This window comes from Anser cygnoides, chromosome 13, assembly GCF_040182565.1.
Source record: "Anser cygnoides isolate HZ-2024a breed goose chromosome 13, Taihu_goose_T2T_genome, whole genome shotgun sequence".
In the NCBI taxonomy this organism is placed as follows: domain Eukaryota; kingdom Metazoa; phylum Chordata; class Aves; order Anseriformes; family Anatidae; genus Anser; species Anser cygnoides.
This window is the reverse complement of record NC_089885.1, coordinates 4,674,955-4,695,402: the sequence shown is the minus strand read 5'-3', so window position 1 is coordinate 4,695,402 and position 20,448 is coordinate 4,674,955. Positions and strand designations below refer to the sequence as shown.

The window sequence follows — 20,448 nt, the reverse complement described above, 5'->3', positions numbered from 1 at the left end:
TTTCTTAAGGAAAAGTTTCATTTACAATGGGCACAATTCCAATCTTTCACAACAATGACAAAAAAAAGAGGAAAAAAGGGAAGTTTATATTTCAACCAGTATTACAGCACAGCTAAACCTTAGGGCCAAGAGGTCAGTAGAACTTGAGGGCCCTGTGGCTGCAGTGAGGGGATACCTATCTCACAAACCTCCCCATCTCCACTCAGCCCACTTGTATGGGTAGAGAAGCACACAGCTATGAGAGATGTCAACCCACAGGGCAGGCAACACCACTGCCACTGGGCATGGCAGGATTCCTGCCTCTTTTCCACGTCCTGGGCACGGGCAAAACAGAACTGGCTGGTGCTGAGCAGCATGAAGGCTAAATACTGCGATACTCCAGCATCTCCAAGCTTTGGGTTCCGTTGCTACTGAATGCACTTATACTCACAGTACCATGTGATCCCTGTACTGCTCATCCATGCAATGCATTTTTTATCACTTACAATATTTGAAAGAAATAGCATGCTCCAGCAGAGCTTTACATTACCAGAGAAGTCAAATGTCTTATTCAACATCTTTTGGCCTGCCACAGTTGGTACGATAAGATAAAACAGGAAAACACCCCTCAAAATAAGGAAAACAGGTCTTATGATTACTGAGAAAGAATTGTAATCCACTGGACACAACATGGCCACATGAAATCCGGCATGCCTCAGAGTAACCTTATTTCAATAAACAAAGTCTTTGGGCATGCGCAAGGCATATGGTGGTTCAGAAAGTCACATTCAGAAAGGATAATTATCCTTCAGCTACATGAACTATTTATTTCTTTAACAGTCAAGACTCACTAAGACATCTCAAACAGTTTTATTTAAACACACTATGTAATTACAGTAATATCTTCATTTTCCCTGTTTCTTTTAAACTTCAAATTCAACAAACTAAGATTAAAGTAACTACTACTAGTGGAAAGAGAAATCTAAAATCCAAACAATTCCTAACTTTGCAGATTGACTGTGTGAAAATGCTTTGAGAGTTTTTGAAGAGATGGCAGGAATGTGATGGGCTGTGGGACTGATCACGTGAATCAATGATAATTCATTACTGTGCTCTTAAGTTTGAGATGTAATCCTCATGCTACGTGTAGATGGAGCCCAATCATTTTTAAATCAGTATTTAAGGGGAAAAATCTTACAACTGTTTAATTTAATCGATAAAGCAAAACAGCATATATTACAGGAAGCTGACCTAGAGATGCATGAAAATATTTGGCAACTAGTAACTTTTTTTTGCTGAACAAACATTAACATCACGCTTTCTGTAGTTCCTCTATAAGAGTTTCAAGTACTGGGACAGCCCTCAAGTGGAAGGAGAATTTACTTAATGCAGGAATCCAGAGGATCCTTCAAGTGTTAGCTGGCACTGTTCTCCACGGAACAGTTTGCCATCCAAAAACGGCAACACCTTCTGCTACGCTTCATAACCATGCCAAAGGAAATGGAGGTAAGAGGCCATAGGTATGAGCCAAATGCCTAATGCCAAAGATAGCAGATGAATACTAAAATGGCCACTAACTCCTTACTCTTAGAACATACCGTGGCCTCCAATGATGCAGCACTGGAAAAGGTCTCAACAAGCTGTCTTGCTGCTCTGCCGGAGGCGTTCAGTGACCACCGACACCGCCTCAGGGCTTTCAGAACAATGCCGGTTGCAGCACGACCACGTGTACCTGAGAAACGCTGAGGTCGAGCAATAATGGCACAGAAACCTTTGCTCCAACTCCTCTGTGGCAGTAACTCAGTTACTATGTTCCTACTGATGTATGGTTATCGGCTAACTGAAACCGGCAACGTTTGTTTTTGCAAAAGCCTCCCTATACAAAGCATAAGAAATAGCTTTCACTGGAAGATTAAATAAAACAAGAAAAATAAAAAAAGGCAAGCCACAGAACAGAATTGATCTTTTTTGTTTAGCTTGTAAAAGCAGCTCTGGAAGCCTAAAATAGAAAGGAAGAAGAGATGCGTGGGCATATAGGGACAGATGTGTATAGTTTTTTTATTTATTTTTTTATATTTTTTTTGAAGGAGATCATGGCCTTTTCATGTTGTTGTTCATATACTGCAACTAAACCGGGGTATTTCCCAATATATCCAAAAGTTACAGCATTTCTAACAACGCATGATGTATATACGTCCTGATGATGTGTAATTACAGGAGGGAAACACTGCAAGAATATGTAAGTTGAAAAAAAAGTTACCGGACTGTATTTTTGGTATTTTAATTAAAACATTCATGAATCTTTTTACACAAGCACTTAACATCACATTATAAATTAAATGTACATACCTTTTTCCACAGGGTTGCTGAGAGTCACTGAAAAAGAAAAAAAAACATATGCTTACACAGCAAATAGTATTCCCAGTAAGGTTTGTGCCAAATGACATTTCTAACTAGAAATACTTGGGTTTATTTTTTTCAAAAAAAAAGTTCAAATTCAACACAGCAGACTAAAAAATCCTACAGTTTAGCATTCAAAGTATCCATAACAATTGTTTACTCACAAATGACATCCACAAGACGTTCAGTCACTGCTACTTATGCTGTACTTTCCCTTGTTATAAAACACACGTATATTTGTACGTTAAAAGTACCACAAACAAAGAAACAAATCCACTGGTGACAGTCCTACTGCCCTGATACTGCCAAGATTATCTAGCAACTGCCCAAGTAGCATCTGTATGGATGTACTTATAAGCCTGCTTTCCACTGATCTCTCAGTGGTCTTGATCCTCCACAGTAAGCCATGCCCTAATTCATTTCTCCATCAGCATAAATAAAAATTAGCTATTGTCTTGGCTTTGCTTTGTCAGATACAAAGGATACGCGGTAACAACACAATGGTTTTCACAGCTCCTACTCGCAGAGTTTTTAAAACCCCTCCTTGCCTGACTGTAACAGTCCCTACTAACAACGCTACCTAGAGCAAACAGCAATGCGTGCACTGCTCTGCGTCTACTCATCCTGACTACTTTTAAAGTCAATGAAAGCCATCATCCAAGTTTAACAGAAAAGATAAGGACAGTGGCCACAGCTCACCTCCCAGGTCACAGTGATCTTAGAGAAACAAGATTGTATTGTTAAATGACTCGAAGATTTTCACCTACCTGTGATGATCCCCCCCCCCCTTTTTTTTTTTTTTTTTTACACAGATGGGAAATAAATGATTGAGATCGCAGCTTTTCACTTCTAGCCTGCGGCCAGCACCTGCAGAGACTCTACCCCTCAAGACTCACTCTGTCATCCTACTTGAAAACAAATAACCTTGGAAAAGGTAAATCAGATTAGGAACTAATAGAAGTAGCTGTCCTCAAAACCATGCTAATAAACAACTTTGATCTGCAATCTTCGTGATATAAAAATGTAAATGAAAAGAGACTAAATATTTGTTGTGCCTCTGTGTACTCAATTACAGATGAGAAAGACCGTCAGGAAACTTTCAGTTTTTCCTTTCATTTGTTGCAAATCAACCTACAAAGACCACATCAGCTTTTCACAAATACTGCTCTATTCCCTCCTGAAGTTCACACCATACTTGCTGCAGAGCTCTCCTAATTTTACCTGAGAAAAGAGCAAACTCCGAAGCAAAGGTTACACAGAAGTTTTATCCCAGTACACGAGGTCATTGTGCCCACTGTGGCAGCAACCACCAAGCAGCCACAAAGCCACAGCCTGCTCTGGAGTGTCAGCTGTTGGCTGTACCAGTCACCAAGCGTTTAAATCCCAGCACCATGAGGCATCTCAGGACATCACCTCGCACTGTTTTCAACCCTCAGCAGTATGCGCTACTAAAGATGAAGATCAGGAATTAAAACAGAGTGTCTACAATTTGCACGCCTGCAACAACTAAAATGGCAATACACAATGGGAATCCGAAGGAAAAAAGAAAAACCACCAGAGAAACCCTTATAAAATTTCCTTATGTTGGGAATTTGGGCAGGAGGGAACGTCCTGAGCACTGATTTTCAGGTAACTGCATATGCCAATAGTTAAGGTTCAAATCCTATAACTCAATTTACTCATTTTGACTTTTGTATAGATAACCTCTTCCGCATGCAAATAAAATACCTGAGAGAGAAGGGTGAGGCAAAAAAAGCAGACAGTTGTGGGTAAAGCAGTGATTTTAAGCTGTGAGCTTAGGCAATGAGCTGGGCTCCTGCCAGTCTAAGGCGTATTTTCAGAATAACACAATCCCAATCCAAATCCCACTTAATTCAGCAGTCTTGTCTAACGGCTGCACTGAGACTTGGAATTAGGCAGTGTTAAGTATTACTGTATTTACACAGTGTTTCAGGAGTATACCCTAATTTTTTTTTGTCACGTGGTTTAGTCAATGGTTGTAGAGCTACTGGATATTGCCATGTGTTTTGGAGAAATTGCTCCATGTGAATTCCCAAAAGAAAATGCCCCCAGTTTTAGAGACGGAGTAAAATGTCATGGAGTACTTGGAGTTCTTAGCTGCAAATTAAACCAGATCAAAGCTTTTCTTTTTTGTCCCCATGGAGAAGAAACAATAGCTCTTACTGCACCACCACCCCTGTGGTCACCTCCTTTCAGTTTGCTGTGCCATGCTAGAAGGCGACACAGAGACAGCCCAAGGTGCCCTTCTGAGAGCCTCTGCCCCCACTACCTGACTTTGCTCTGCCCAAGAGGCGCCACCTGCTTCTCCCCACAGCCTCCCAAGCTCCCAGCTTTTGTCTCCACCTCTGCCAGACCCTCCTAGGGAAGGCTTTTTGCACCCACACCGTGCCAGGACGTAATAAACAGGATAAAGTTCACAACTTATTATGTGGCTTCACGGCTACGTTAAGCTACAAATTCACTAGCCGCGACCTAAAATTTTATGTCTAAGCGTGCTGTTTTCTGTGTTAACGCACCAACTTGGTGAGCGTTCCTCAAGCAACCCTTCCCGAAACACGGGGAACAAACCGCAGCGCCCAGCATCCCCCTGCCTCGCTCCCTGCTTCTCCCGGAGGCCGCAGCGCTACCGGGCGGCGGCGGCAGCTCCCGGGGGACAGGCGACAAGGTGCGGGGGGTTTCCACACACAGACAGACAGACAGACACACAGACACACACCGGGCCCGGGGCTGGGCTGACAGCCCGGCTTGGCAAGGCTCGGCCCCCCCTCGAAGGCCGGGGCCCGCTGAGGGCCGCTCCCTCCCCGCCCTGCCCGCCCCCAGCGCGGCTCACCCAGGCACAGCTCGCAGACGTAGGCGTAGTAGGACCAGAGGACGACGAGGGCGATGATGAGGACGGGCAGCCAGGCGAAGGCCCGCTGGCAGCACCGCAGTCCCCGCGACAGGGCCATGTTCCCCGCCCGAGCAGCCTGGGCGGGCGGCACCGGGCGCTGAGGCGCAAGGCGCCCCCTGGCGGCGCGGCTGAGGAGTGAGGGGAGCGCCGGTAACGGCCGGGCCCGAGCCTCGGGGCGCTGAGGGACGCGGGCGCTCTTGGTGTAGTTACACGAGTCGCTGCACACAGCCTTTTTTTGCCCTAGTTTAAGGCCAGACGAGGAGCCCAGACTGCGATGTCTGCGCACCCGCGCTGAGATGTCCTCGCTCCTGCCAGCAATGCTGCAAGGAGAGCCCCGGGAAGCACAGCAGCCTTTTCTAGAACCACAGAAGCATTCAGTTTGGAAAAGACCCTTAACATCAAGCCCAGCCATCAGCTAACTACCAAGTCCAACGCTACACCATGTCCCTAAGCACCACATCCACACGTCTCTGAAAGGGGACTCCACCGCCTCCCAGGGCGGCCCCTTCCGATGCCCAACAACCCTCTCTGGGAAGAAATTCTTCCTCATATTCAATCTAAACCTCCCCTGGTGCAACCTGAGGCCGTTGCCTCACATCCTACAGCTTGTCACCTGAGAAAAGAGACTGGCACCCTCCTGCTGCAGCCACCTGTCAGGCAGTTGTAGAGAGCAATAATGTCTCCCCTCAGCCTCCTCTGCCCCAGGCTAAACACCTCCAGTTCCCTCAGCAGCTCCTCGTACGTCTCGTTTTCTTCACATGGCATCCCTGTGGCACTTCATAGGCCTCATACGCTCAGGCATCGTTCCTCTGTGTTGTGGTGGATGAGTCCTTATACTAAAAGCTCTTATTGGTAATTACACAACTTGTACTTTGTTCATCTTGTTCATCTAGTTTTTCTTGTGGGATACCTTTTGCTGACACCACCAACTCTGTATTCTCAGACTTCTCAGCACAAAACCAGGTTACACAGTAACACTAGATTCAAGATAACCTGTGGAACAGAACTAGCATCCCCTCTACAAGCTGATAACATGGCATTTGTTGTAAAAAATAAATACACCATCTCAACTCCCCACACCTCACCCAAGCCTGTTCCACAACCACCTTTGAACTCCCATAGGAATCTGTCATTTCCACATTCAGTAACATGTTCTGAATTAATGCTTCAAGTCAATTAAATCCACTGTATTGCCCCTGTTAAGGAAATTAGTTTTCTCATCAAGAGAGATTTATCGAATAGAATGTACTGCTGATAAAGCCCTGGTGCAATTTGCCACACTTTCCAGTCACCTCTTTATTTTATTTTTTTCTCCCTTAGAATAGACTGCCTATTGTCGGTATCAAGCTTGCAGTCTGTCTCTATCAAATTTTCCCTCTTTTTGAGTGTAGATACTGCATTTGCCATTCTCCTGCCAAAATCCTAGCTTAAACATCAGTTACAAATCCTTGGACCACACTTGTAGTTTCAAATTTATTTCTCTCAATGTTTTAAGATGGAGATGATCTACAACCTTTGTTAAAGAATTTGATCAGTAATGAGGTGACAGCTACCTTAATCTCCTTCTCTACCCCACTCAGAGCCTATATGGTCATTATTCTTTTCTTGTCCAGGCTACTAAACTTTGTGTTCAGTACAAATCTGAACTTTCGGGTATTTGTTTTAAATTTCTGCTTGTGGTCCAGCCTAACCAGACTTTTGGATAATCCCTACTATCAAAAATTATTTGAAGAGATCATAATGTTCATTGGTCTGAGCTGCCTGTAACCCTAAACACTGAATCTCAGGCATCCAGCGACTGAGATCCACAGTCTAGGTCCTAGCTAAAGTCAGTGGAAAGAGAAATGTCCCCTTCCAGGGCATTCAGGAGGAGATTTGGGACAAGCAAACAAGATGTTCTGAGGATTCTCAATCATTTGATCTGAACACCTGCTTGCCGTCTCCTCCTTCCACACACTGCACAGAGCTGAGGAGCCAACAATTTTGCCAGCAATGTATTTTTCCAACAGTAAGATTTAAAAACAGCTTTTGTGAGCTAAATCTCTACCTTAAGCAACGCGTAGAATCTTTCCTCTCCCAAAATCTCAGAACTACCAATCATATAGATGGGAGGCACAGCATGTCTACGGTTCATTTTTCATGCCTGTGTGTTTATGAGGCAGGAAGGCAACCTGTCCAACAGATAGCAGTGGAACTCTGTAAAAGTGAGCAGACATTTTCAGATAATACCTCTGTAAATAAAATTAAGACTATTTTTATTGTTCAACAGCCAATTTCTCGATGTGTTCTAAGATCCACATGGATCGTCTTCAAAATTCTTTTGTTTCATGGGGTTCCAGGGGAGACTTAGTCATATAAACACAAGCTCGTCTGAGATTTGAGATTCCCAAATACAGCTCTTTAAAAACAAAAATAATCATGCGACCTTGAAATGTTGTAATTTTTATACTGTATTTTTTTTGCACGAGTATTTCAAATAATAGCTCTCCACTTGAAATTGCCAGCTGGAGTTGCTTAAAACTGGTACAAGCTATCTTGTGCCCTTTTCAGAAATCAACACTAGAGATGTTATTCAAAATAAGTGTTGAATCTGAAGTTGAGTTACAGCCAATTTTATACAGTAAAGAAAGCCGTCTCTGGATGTGCAGCATAATCAGGCTCCATAGCAACTACAACAGCTACAAGTAGCCTGATTAACAAGAATGGTTTAGGAAACATGGAATTATCCTAACCCATATTTATATTTAATCTATGAAGTTGCATTCTGACCATGAGCAGTTTTCCAATAATACACACCACACAGCTCTTTAAACAGGGAAGGAAACTTCTTTAGAGTTCAAAAAGCTGTGATTTCATCCACCTGCATGACTAGACTATTTAAAACTACTGTCAAAGAATCCAGCAAAAACTAATGAAGACAAAAAAATCAAGTACTAGCAGCTTTAGGGTAATTTAAAAAAGCTTTAAACTTAACTTTTCTACTGCAGAAAACTCTAAAGGACTACATGTACCAATTTCACCAAAATGGCTGTTATTCATTCGAGGAAAAGCTCCAGGGAAAACCTACATATGGAAGAAAATCCTTAATAGTGTTGCCCTTTTAAAAGTCATGACTGGAAACTGCAGTTTATATTTTCAGTGTTGAACATGAAACTGAGCACAGACTACAGTAGACATTTCAAAATGGCACCCAACTCCAGAAAATCAAAGTCGGGTAAGTTACTTTCACCGCTTTTAATTTCAAAACCTTGCATAAATTTGTAATATATGCAAGCCCTGTAGGTATGTGGAAAGATAGCTAAAAAGCAGTCATAAATAGCAATAAGCCAAAGCTATATATCACTTTTCAAACTACTTTTGACCTGGTGTGTGTAAAATAAATGCAAAATGTTTGTTACTGTCAGATAGATTTCTATCCAGGTATATTACCCATTGCTTATCAGTAATAGAGACATCCAAGAATTTGTGATAATCCATGACCTTAAAATGGAACCAACGACAACCCTGGCTGTCAGCTGAGAGCCCCACATTCCCACCTGCCCTGGTGATCTGGAAAGGGCCAGTGGGCCTGAAAGCTGGCCCATTTTATCATTTTCTGATGGACCACAGTAACTAGATAAATCTTCCAATGCACGCTAAGACCAATCCTATCTGATCTGGGCTTTATATCAGGAATGCTGCACCCCAGCTTCCGCAGAATAGTTAGACTAGGATTTTTCAGAAAAAAAATGGAAATGAAACAGCTGATTACAGAGAGGAAAAAAAAAGTGTTGGTCCAGGGCCAGCCCATACAAGCTCCGTAACTGCTAATTAACATCTTGGCTGTTGTCCAGACTGTTGTGTGTAGTTACTGCAGCGTGAACCACAGTTCACATGGTTCACAAAAGCAGGAGCAGCTTTTTGCCGTGGCTGGAGATTCCTGGTAGCCTTCATGGTTTGTTGCAAATAGGCTGAGACTCAGCAATTCTGTCCGACTGCTGTCATATCAAAAAGTTCAAAGGACTAATGGGCCAAGGAGACAGAATTACAGAACACTTTTAAAAAGAAAAATTGCACGCAACTGATCATCTTCAGACTTCAAAAGAGATCCTGTTACTTGTACTGGTGACTTCTCAGAAAGAGTCACATTTTACAAAAGCTTTCCCTTCTCCTTCCCGTTTTTCTAGCTAAGTAGTGGGAGAAGGCTAAAGTTTAATGAGAATTGATTGGTACTAATCTACCAGAAAAATGTGCTTTGCCATATTCAGTAAGAACTCTCCACATGTCCTAAGATGTCATATTTACACATCAATGTCCTCTCCCTTCCTGGAAATCCCAGGAAAACCTATTTTTCATTACTTTTGGAAGGACTCTGCAGCTCTGTACTGTGACTTCTGCACTTTATGTGGGTTTGTACACACATACAATGGTCTTATCGTACGTTTATCCACATAATAAGATAGCATTATGGTACTATCTTGCAGTGGATAAAGTAAATTAAGGAAACTGTTAGAAAGTACTCGCCTAACATAAATCTGAAAAGCTCTGCTGAAGTGAGTAGAGCTGTGGTTGTACATTCCAGCTTAAGATCTCTCTCTACAGCTCTGGGACAGCAATCATTTGGACAACTATCCTACCACTAATATTAAAACCAAAGTGGACTGAATCCCCCCACACCCCATAGGTTTCCCAATTTCCTTTGTCTGGCAGGGTAGTATCTGCCCTGCCTTTGAATGGTGTCATTGCTCTGAGTCATCACCAGCTTCCTGCTCTCTCAGATGCCTCAGCCACCACTTCAACATTTAAACACAACTTGATGTGGAAATACGTGCAGGGTATCCGGAGCACGTAACAGGGTCTATCAGCCCAGATTGCAAGCAAAGCCGTTTTGAATATTACAAAACTTGTAATTATCACCAAGTGAAAAAGCAGCCATTTGCAGCAAAATCTGTCTCGTTACTACAAAATGCAGTCATCTTGTCTGTAACTATATAGGAACATATGGTGAACGAGTGCTTACACCATTAGAGGGTGCCGGAGTCCGTATGATACCGATCTGCATTGCAGGCCATCCAGTTCTGTAGCTGCTCGTTCTCTGCAGGGACAGACAGCGCTCTGATATGGGTCTCAGTGCTGGTGACTACAGAAAGATAAGTCGTAAGAAAGTTTTGAAGGAAAAATCATAAGCTTGTTATGTCACATTTAGAGCCTTGCCCAAATACTGTTTGAAATATTTTCCCCCCAGCTCTTCTCTTCAGGTAACCCAGAGAGAGCAGAAATCTTAATAAACACACTTGTGCTACAGGTTTAGCTAGAAAGTCACATGAAGTGCTGCAAATGCAACATTCCCTATTTTCTGAGTTCTTCGTTTTGCACCCTAAATAGCATCCTTTTAATAGGACAGTTAATACATACCATTCCATACCTTTTTAAGAGCAAAATACCGAAACAGATTTAACTCCAGATACCTGCAACAAACCTGTCTTCCCCATCCTCCTTCCTCCCCTGAAATTATCAAGTGAACCCTAAACTTTTATCACAGACATTTACTATTTGACACCGCGATGATTAAATCTCTGTGTTTTTCCAGTATATGGAATCCTTGCCCTGTGTGGAACCCTCAGAAGAAGGAAAGGGAGGCTGAGGACAAACCCTGGGTACGGACCTATTGTACAGCAGTTACAGCAATGCCAAGAGCACAGTGTGCTGCTGCTGCTGCTTTGCTGCTATGCAAATCTTGGACTTCAAAATGGGCACGCACGTAATAGTTGCAGCACAGGTAATTTCTAAGGGGAATACAAATAAAAGAAAAGCTTCCTTTTTGGTGGCTTAAATCAGTTAAGTGTCAGTGCGGTTCTCAAAACCAAACCAGAAGCATTTCTCAAGCCAAATGGCTTCACCAATCCTCAGCCATGATGCACACTGAGCAAACTCCTAAAGTTTCAAAAGAGCATCCCATGGCTTCTTACAATGTGTTGGCCCACATTATCCCAACCAGCAGCCCTACAAATCAGAGCCCAGTTCTGTTCCAGGACGTGCACGCAGAAATGGGAACAATGTCATCGAACCTCCAACAGAAGTACAGTCCTTTTGATCCTTGATTCTTACGTTGACCCAGTTCATACGTGCGTACTGTAGCAGGACACCGGTTTCTGGCTTCTAAAATAGCTGTATTTTATGGTGTTTATTTTATTTTATTTTTTCATTTATATCTTTTTCAATCAACCTCTGGTATCTATTTTCCCTCTCACTGCTGAGCTTTGTAACTAGATAAACACACTTGTAGCCAGTTAATTATTTCCTTATCTTTTAAAAGAAAATATTGTGAAGTTTTGGGTCTTCTGAACACAGCGAAGCTTCAGCAAAACTTTTTTTTTTTGACTCAAATCAATGCCATCTTTCAAGAATGAGATACAGGCAATGTGTAAACTCACCAGGTTTTGCAAATTGATTGTTTTGCAGATCTTTGGACATGGCAGACACGATTTCAGACCTGCACAGCAGCGCTGACTGTAGGCAGGAAGCATATGCCATGTGTAATATTTTAATTTCCTGGTAGCAGCAATTCTTACAGGCACAATAGCAGGTTTGTTTGTTTTTTCTTCTTCATCAGGTCTTTTATTAACATTCTGTTAGATCTCTTGACTGCACCTGGCCTGTTGGTGACTGAGCATAATGGCATCTTTGCCCTGGGCTCTCGGAGACAGTGCATACGGATAGGAAAGGCAACAGATAATATGGATGCAAATTTCATATTACTACTTTCGTCCCTGGGGCAGTTAAAAAGGACAAATCTCGAGTAAATAAGGAGAATAGCACAACTGTGTTTTTAGTTCATACTGAAGGTATGGACTTGAATACAGCATTCATGGGCCTTGCAGTATTTTCCTTTGCAAAATACAGAATACAAATTTATTTCAGTCTGGGGTAACTACTCTCCTGATGAAAGCTTAGTCCAGGGGCAGATCATCAAGAGCACCATGTTTACCAGACAAGGCTTAAAGAAGAACCAGTCACTTGCACAGGGTCGAGATACCAGAAATCCAGCAATGTGGATTTCAAGTCTGATGACCTGATGAGCACACATTAATGATCACTAGCACAGAACACACTGATTTGGACTAATCACTGCAAGGAGCAGTCTATAATGAATTGAAAGGGAGGCATTTTCAACACTCAAGTCAATGTTCTCTTGTCTACAGAACCAGTCACATGAAAAAGGCAACTGTCTTTTTCTATTTATGTTATTTTGTCTTACTGCACTTTTTTTTTTCCTTCCTCCCTCTCCCCTTTTCATGGTTTCATGCTGATAAAGCATCTAGGTATACCACAGAACTGATCTGGTGTGACCCCAGCAGCATACTGGTATTCAACCTATGAAAGTAAAGCACAACCTGAACCTCTGAGCTGGAAAGATTTATCAGGCTTTGCTATTCCTGAGATAGAGCTCTCTTGAACAGTAATGTACATACTTCCCTACCTAGCTGCCTCACATCTTCCACAGCATTCAAGTACATGATAAATGTCAGTGCTGTAGAAACCTCTCAAACATACTGCTACCTCCTCCACAAACTGCCAAGAGAGGCTTTGTAAGAAAAATGAGCTTCATTTTTAGGTATTTTTTAAAAATCAGTACCATAATTACTGACTTGATGTGTTTTCTTACTCTTTTCTCCATTAATGCATACTCATCTCCTGGAGGAGGCTCCAGCCTCATTTGCATCTGATGTTTCTTCCCAACTTCAGAACATGTGTCAGTCTGGCAATCAGTTTGAAGACAGAATTAATTAAATTAGATTAGCAGAATGAATTCCATAATACCCTGGGAAGTCTGATATTTGTAATCAGCTATGTAGCTATTGCTAGGATACCGGAATTGCTTGTTGTTTTTTTTTTAGAATAAAAAGGTCTACTAAAAAGCTTGCCTTTCTAAAACTACAATTCCAAGGTATACAGAAGTTTAGTTGGTCCTAGAAGCAATTCTGTGGTGCTTTCATATAAATAATATATTAACTATATTAACTCCTGATTCAGAAAATGCATGAAAAAATCCACAAGCATCTACTAATATACCTATCAGATAATTCCTAAAACAAAACATAACATAGCTGATGAATGTTCAGTTCCATGAGCTTTTTCCTCATCTACAAGCTGCATATGCATAGAAAGCATTGCAGACACACAGATGACAAAACCCATCTATTAAGTACCTTAGGATTAGTCTGCATGCCAGGCAGCAACAGATCATCCTCTACAATATAAAAAATATACAACATTGAAATATAAAGGACTCAGTGATGAAGTTTGTGCCACCTTAACTAGATTGACTGGAAAGGACCAAATTTCTGATTCCACCCTCAAGTTCTTTTCTCAATTTCCTATCTGTAGTCCCATAGAAAGTACTGAAGAGTTCTAACTTCCCCTCCAGAGCTCAACTGTAATTACTTCTAGAAGGCTTTTTCATCCTTAATTGTCATTTATCCAAGTTATAATTATTTAATCCTTTAATCTTTTTTCAAAAGTCAATCATGAGCTCTTCCCTACTGTTTTACTTTTCACAATGTTCAGCCACCTCAGCAGTAACAGACATACTCCAGCAATAACTGCGATACGTGCAGGGCATCATTTTCTGGTGGTAATCACCCAGAGGTACCTCTTCCCAACTGTCCTTAGCAGACTCCTTCAGTTAACTGCACTGCTCTTTGGCTCTTTCTGTACACAGTGTTCTAATTAATTTTAATTATGTTATGAAGATAATGTCCATTTTCTTTATTTTTTTGCCTTCAATTCCAGTGTACATCTCCTTCACTTTGATTATCTGGATAAAGACTTGGTGGTAGAGAAGCTATGGGTATAGAGAAGTCTATAGCTGATGAAATATCGTTGAAGCAATCAGAAAGAAAGGCCACATTATCCACATGGTTTTATTATGGTTTTTCAACTGGCAAAGTGCTGGTGAAAGTCTGCTTGCACTGCAGCTGATTTTCAAAATCATGTTTTAATTCCTAGCAGAGACTATTTCTCTCCTCTACACTGGCATACAATCTATCTTAGCTTCAGCCCAAAGTTACAGTAACTTCTGTTCACTGGGATACAACTGAGTCCTGCTGCAGCTTTATGAGAGCAGTGAAGCTGTATCAGTGTTGAATGACCTGTTCACCCTATCATTAATCTCCAAATAAATCTATTCCATCTAAAAACAGGACACGAGAAAATACCTACGATTGTCACCTTTTGTCTTCAGTGTACAAAAAACAAGTGTAGTGGTTAAGCCTGCTGTTGACCGTCCAAGTCATTTTTCTCTTGCCTTATGCAAGCTCTGGCTAGTCTCGATTCTGACTGCTACAGATGTAATGGATGTTGTGAATTATGGCTGATGACCCTGAGAAAAATGCAATTTATTGTCAATTGTCCATTATAATCTGTGGGAAAAACAAAATAATTTTCTTGAAATGTTGTGTGAAAAACAAGTTTTGGCCCAAATTTTTCGGAACATAACATAACCACTAGATTCACTCTTCTCTTGTAATGCCGATGAGCCCCAGGAGTGCTTATAAATATTGGCAGACTGAAGTAGGCAGTATTTTGCCAGTTTTTTCCTGTTGAATTATAGTTAGTGTTTTTAACATAGTGATACATAACAACGCCCTTAATGCTATTCCTTGGAACTTCATCCTGAAATTGTGTTTCAACTCCCTTCAATCCTAGGACACGAAGATCAGCTAGCACTATTGCTGCCAAAAAGTAGTTAATGAACTTGCTGATAGACCCCGAGAAGGGGGTCTGCATTTCAAACAGCTGCACTTCAACCGCAGCAGCAGGAAGAAAACTCATTTTTGTACTTCCAAGTCTTAATCACTTTTGTTCCATGTATATCAATGAGATTGACTTAAAAGTAGCATTCAAGGTGTCCTGTTTCTGAAATTCTTACCAAAACAGTTTCTGTGTCTCTACCAGGCTCTATTCAGACTGAGATGAATGTGCAAGAAGACAGCTGAAACACACTGTAGACAAATCCTCCTGAGACTTCACATGAGGCTAAGAGCCTGTTGCTTTTCTTTCAATAATTAGCTCATACTCAGTTGATTGTTATGTTGAGATCTAAAATTTCATTTCATCTCAATTGGTATTTGCCTCTATCTGGACACTCTCTGGATTAACGCTGTCACACTATTTCAACAGAAGTCTTGTGAATGAAGAAATGAAATGCATGCAGGGACACAGAGCTCATTCATCATCATGGCTATGTTAATTAGAAACTCTGCAGTCTTCCCAATAATGCAGTTTGGGTTATATTTGTCAAATCTGTTCCTGTACTATCAATGGAAAGTTTGCTTTTCTACAGTTTCTGCTAGCATACCAACATATTTAGGAATGCTTCTAGAGAACCAAATACAGAGTCAGTGGCTACACTGCACCAGGGATGACAGATATGTTACCAGTGCATCGAGCATAAGTTTGTGAGATGCTAAATGCTGTGGAAATGGCACAATATCATAACTGAGACTGAAGCATCAAACCTGGCTGGATCCGTAGTACATTGAATCACGAGTTGTATGTTTAAAGTATCAGACTTCTCAGGGTTGCTGTTTTCCTCGGGACAACAGCCCACACATGGAATATTATCCTGTTTTTCAACCTTCTAGTTTGGTTGAAGTTATTTCTCCTAACAAAACCTTTTCATCCCAAATTGAAACCATGGCTAGCGCGGCCTTCTGAACCACTAATGAGATGTGGCTGTGGGAATCCTCAAGACCAGTAAGTTTGAATCTTGAAAGGTATTTGTGTTTATGTAGTGGAAATATGAGAAAGCATATTTTGACTAATAGTATCACCCTAGAGGGAAACATACTTGTTATAAATATGTTCCATTGCAATTGCTGGAAATCTAACAAGATTGCCATAAACAGGACTTACATCAATGTTTCTGCTTGACCTTTCTGGGAGAATAAAAGTACCTTCTGGGAATGCAAAACAAATGAATTTTTTGGAAACAAAATGAGTAACACAGCCCTTCCTCTTTATAAAATGGAGCTCCGCTATAGCTGCTGCTGCTTAGTAACAGTTCCTCAAAATGATTCATAAAAGCACCAGATGTAAAGGTGCACACGTGTGTTTAACTCCAGGCTCTGATGCGAAACTCAGAAACACTCATGCTGTAGGTATGAGAATTTCAGATTTTAGATGAATAGCATTTTCGAAATGAAAACCATATCCTTCTAGACATGGATAAGCTATGCAATCAACTCCCCTGACATTCTTGTTTCTGCCAGTTGATGTGCTGTTGGAACTGCAATAGCTGTTGCACAGCATTTCCTGGTGCTTTCCTAAAACAGCTAGATTATGCCTTCGATAGCTCTCTTCTACATTTTCTCCTTAGGAGAATATCTTGTCTAGAACAGAAAATCGGCTAGAAATAATGTGATGAAAACCCAGAATTTTGGGGAACTTGGTTAATCTACAAAAATACTATCAGCACCACTGAAGTTGAGTATATTTAATAGGACTGGAAGGGTACTAAGACACTTCATGCCAATAATCCTTAGTCCTTCTGTCCATAATTAAATATTATAGCCTGAACCCTTACCCAGCTCAAGCTGCTGAGGGAAGAAACGTGAATTCCTCAATGCAACATCCTCTTCATAAAGGATCTTTAAAAGATAATAAATAATTTAAAGCCAGTTAGAATTTCTGATGCACTTATTGCCCAGCAAACACCAAAACTCCACCACGTTTCTCTTATATGATTCTATGATTCTTGCAGAGCCCGATAATGCGAAGTGAGCAGTTCCCCACGCCGCTCACAAACCCTCCTGAGTAGACCTCTGCTTGGCAAGGCAGGCTTAAACCCAGCCAGGAGCCCTGCCAGCAACAGCACAGACCCAGCGCATTTCTACGTTGGCTCTTCTCCGGTGGCCTCTGCCAACTGGCTCCCGAACCGTGGCGGAGCACAGAGCAAACTCCTTCACTTAACCCCCTGCCACAACCCAGCAGAGACCAAAGGCTGGCTCCCAGCCTCTCCATGAGAAGATCTCACCTTTCTCAAAAAGCCCTGGAACTAGAGAGTGTGGACTGCACAGCAGCACTCGTGCAAGCGTTAGCAAATACATGCTGTCCGGCTTTTCAGAAGACATCAGTAGATAGAGTTATCCCCACTCACCCCATCCTACACTTCACCTCTCCTGCCTCTCTCTCCACACACCCATGTGTTAAAATTAAGTGGGTCTTAACAGATCCGTAAGTGGGATATACCCAAGTGTTTCCAATTTACCCTCAGTGAACTTGAATGAAAAACATTTGAAAATGAAATTCTTCGTGAAATCTTACAGCCTTGCTACAGCATATGGAGCTAATTTCAAATAGCACTTTGATAATGTCATGATCTGTTAGAAAGTGTTCACCTTATACTGAAGATATTATAAACTCGGTTGCATCACTCAGTATACGTTCATCTTATGATCCATAAGAAAGCTATTTAGCGGATTGTGAAATACGAACTTTGGCCAGAGCTAATTTAGAAAGCTCGGTGTACTGTGGATGGTGGAGCTCATTTCTTCTGTGAGCTCCGTATTATTCAACTGTTCACAGCTAGTAAATTCACATCTAATAAGCTGCAAAAGTTATCGGATGAAACCCAGCCTATTGTAATCCCCACATGAAGCAAATAACTGCTGAAAAATTAGTTCCAGCATGCATAACATATTTTCGCAAACAGCATCTGATAAAGGAATTGGCTTTATTAACAACTAACTTACAAATCACACAACGGAGAAAACACAAAATCTGTTCTATCTCTCCAGGCCACAGCATTTCTCAAATGCTTACCAGGAAAGAAAAGGGCTTAACTGGAAACAAAAGCATGTACAGACCACATCTCCCGGCGGGCACATAGCTTGGAAAGGGCAACACGGCGGTAGAACGATGGTGGAGTAGAACAGATTTAGTAGAAGGGATTTGCAGGACATGAAACACAGGCGAAAAGGTGCTGGTGCTAATGAAAGCCTTGCTGTAGGGCTGCTGTAAGAGGCATCGACAATGCCGAGGAGGCCATATTCATAAGTTTAGCCAAACAGTTCCTTTCTCTGGATTTAGGAATAATAGGTTTACAGCCCGCTTCTCGAGCCAAGGGCCAAAGATTCCCATTGTGAGTCCAACTACCTCTGGATTCTCCCGAACCCCAACAGGCAGTACTATAACCCAGAGCTCTGCCAGCAACCGGGGCAAATGGCAATGTAAGCACAAATACGTGCTTATCTGGGGCTTTCCCCTCTGCCTCTGTGGGGACAGAGGGTGGTGTGAAGCTGCCTGAGTCAGATTCGTGCTCCCCAGAATATCCCCAGTTTGCAGGCAGTTCTTAAGAGCCTCTTGACCCCATGTACAACAAACACGGGGTGGCAGAGCCTACAAATCCTTGGATTCTCCCTAGAACAGAGAGCTTTCAGGCACTGTAAACTGGGATATCAGAAGCACTGCCTCAAATCTGGAACAACTCTCAGAAGTCAACTTCTTTGCTACAGACCAAAATTGGGTCCATTGCTGAATTTGCAAAGCCTGATTCCTGTGTAATACTCGAGACATCACCTGAAGTCCCAAGTGTGACAACAACCCTACTGTGGTTTCCCTTCAGCAAGTTTCCAACAAATAAATGAGCAAACAGTAACAACTGGAAGGTTCCAATATGATGCACCAGAAAGGATGCTCAAGCGCAGATCTAATAGAAACCAGCCTATTCGGAACAGGAAGCTCAAGCAGATTTTTGGGGCTGAAGTGTTACAGAAATGCCCACTGCTGGCAGTGATTGCTCCAAGCACTGAGGAGCCCACTGACTAGTTGAAATGAAAGGCTCTGTGTGCATGAGAGCTAACATGAGAACAAGCACTAAACTATAACCACAAATCTCATTCACTAAGTGCTGAGTCCTGGGAACCTCACTCACTTTTTGCTCTCGAATTCACAAACTCCCACTACCATTAGAGACAGCTGAAATAAGAATTAAGAAAGGTCTTTCAGGATTTAGCCTAAGAAAATCAGCATTACGCCTTGTACTAGGGACAACCTCACACACCAGAGGTGGTGGTAGAGATTTTGGTCAGTCGGGACAGATTTTCTTCTTTCCCCCTTCCCGCTTCTCCCAGCGGGCAGCAATGCTTCTCCCTCACAGCCCCAGGGGTTCTCAGGTACTAAGGGGGGATCAGCCCCTTTCCTCTGCCTCGTTTCTCCAGCAGCAATTCCTCAGCCTCTGAAGTCTGTCATCTTCTGTTGCCAAAGATAAAGGAATGACAAAAGCATTCAAAGGAAAAAAAAAACCAGAGAAATCCCAAGCCTCGTGTGTGACATAAAGAAAACAATCCACATGATCTTTATTTTTGTAACCCTCGTCCTCCTCTCACCCCCATGCCTGTTGTTATCACTCAGCATGTTATTGTTATTACTTGAAATTTGTTTTTAAAAGTGCCTACCCAGTGCTGGAGGTGCTTGAATACACATTGAAAATATACAAAACATATGTCTAACTTAGACCGTATGTTCCCTGGGGAAGGGCTCGTATCCTCTGTAGTACACTCAGCACACTTATGGTATGAACAAATTATAAACAATAATAATAAAGAATAACTTGTGCCTATTTATCTGTTTGGTCTATGAAACTGATCTGTCAGTGACCCTGAAAACTCTCGGTGACACACACTGCGGTTGAGTTAAAACCAAGCTGCTCTTTCCAGCTTTTTTTTTTCCGAATAGCTTGAGTCAAAATCCCAGGGTAGGTGACACAGAGCGACCCTCCTGCTTTTGATGTGAATGGGAAAGGATTTGTCTTTTTGTATCAAAGCTAGCTGGGAAGAGGAGGTGGGTGGCCATGAAAGGGAAAAGCCATGAAATTACCTCCATTGGTTTATAAGAAACAGCCATTCGATAGGATTTTGGGAGGGGGAAACCTTCTGAAAAATGTGCTCGTGTGATTCCTCTAGAGGCCAGCACATCTGAGCCAAGCACTCGTATCAAGCGAGGGGGGGCAGGAGAAGTTCTTCACTTAATTGAGAACACACTTGTTTGCAGAGTTCAATGTCGGGAACTCCAACATTGTTTTTAAAAGACAGAGTATTGTGTAGGTGTCGGAATTCAGAAGAGGCAAAACAAAAGCGGATGGAAAAAGGCAGCTGTGATGATTTAACTCTCTGAAC

General features: G+C 42.0%; 1 protein-coding gene across 3 annotated transcripts in view; it reads right to left on the bottom strand.

Moving 5' to 3' along the window:
* The window catches only part of ZDHHC15 (zinc finger DHHC-type palmitoyltransferase 15), a 28,766-nt gene extending 23,049 nt beyond the window's left edge, over positions 1 to 5,717 (bottom strand). For all 3 annotated transcript variants that reach the window (XM_048070699.2, XM_048070700.2, XM_048070701.2), the window contains exons 1-2: positions 5,231 to 5,717; positions 2,329 to 2,355 (exon numbers count right to left, since the gene is read on the bottom strand). In XM_048070699.2, coding sequence (XP_047926656.2) covers positions 2,329 to 2,355; positions 5,231 to 5,702 — 499 coding nt within the window. In that variant the 5' untranslated portion in view covers positions 5,703 to 5,717. The remainder of the gene's footprint in view (positions 1 to 2,328; positions 2,356 to 5,230) is intronic.
* Positions 5,718 to 20,448: the final 14,731 nt, after the last annotated feature.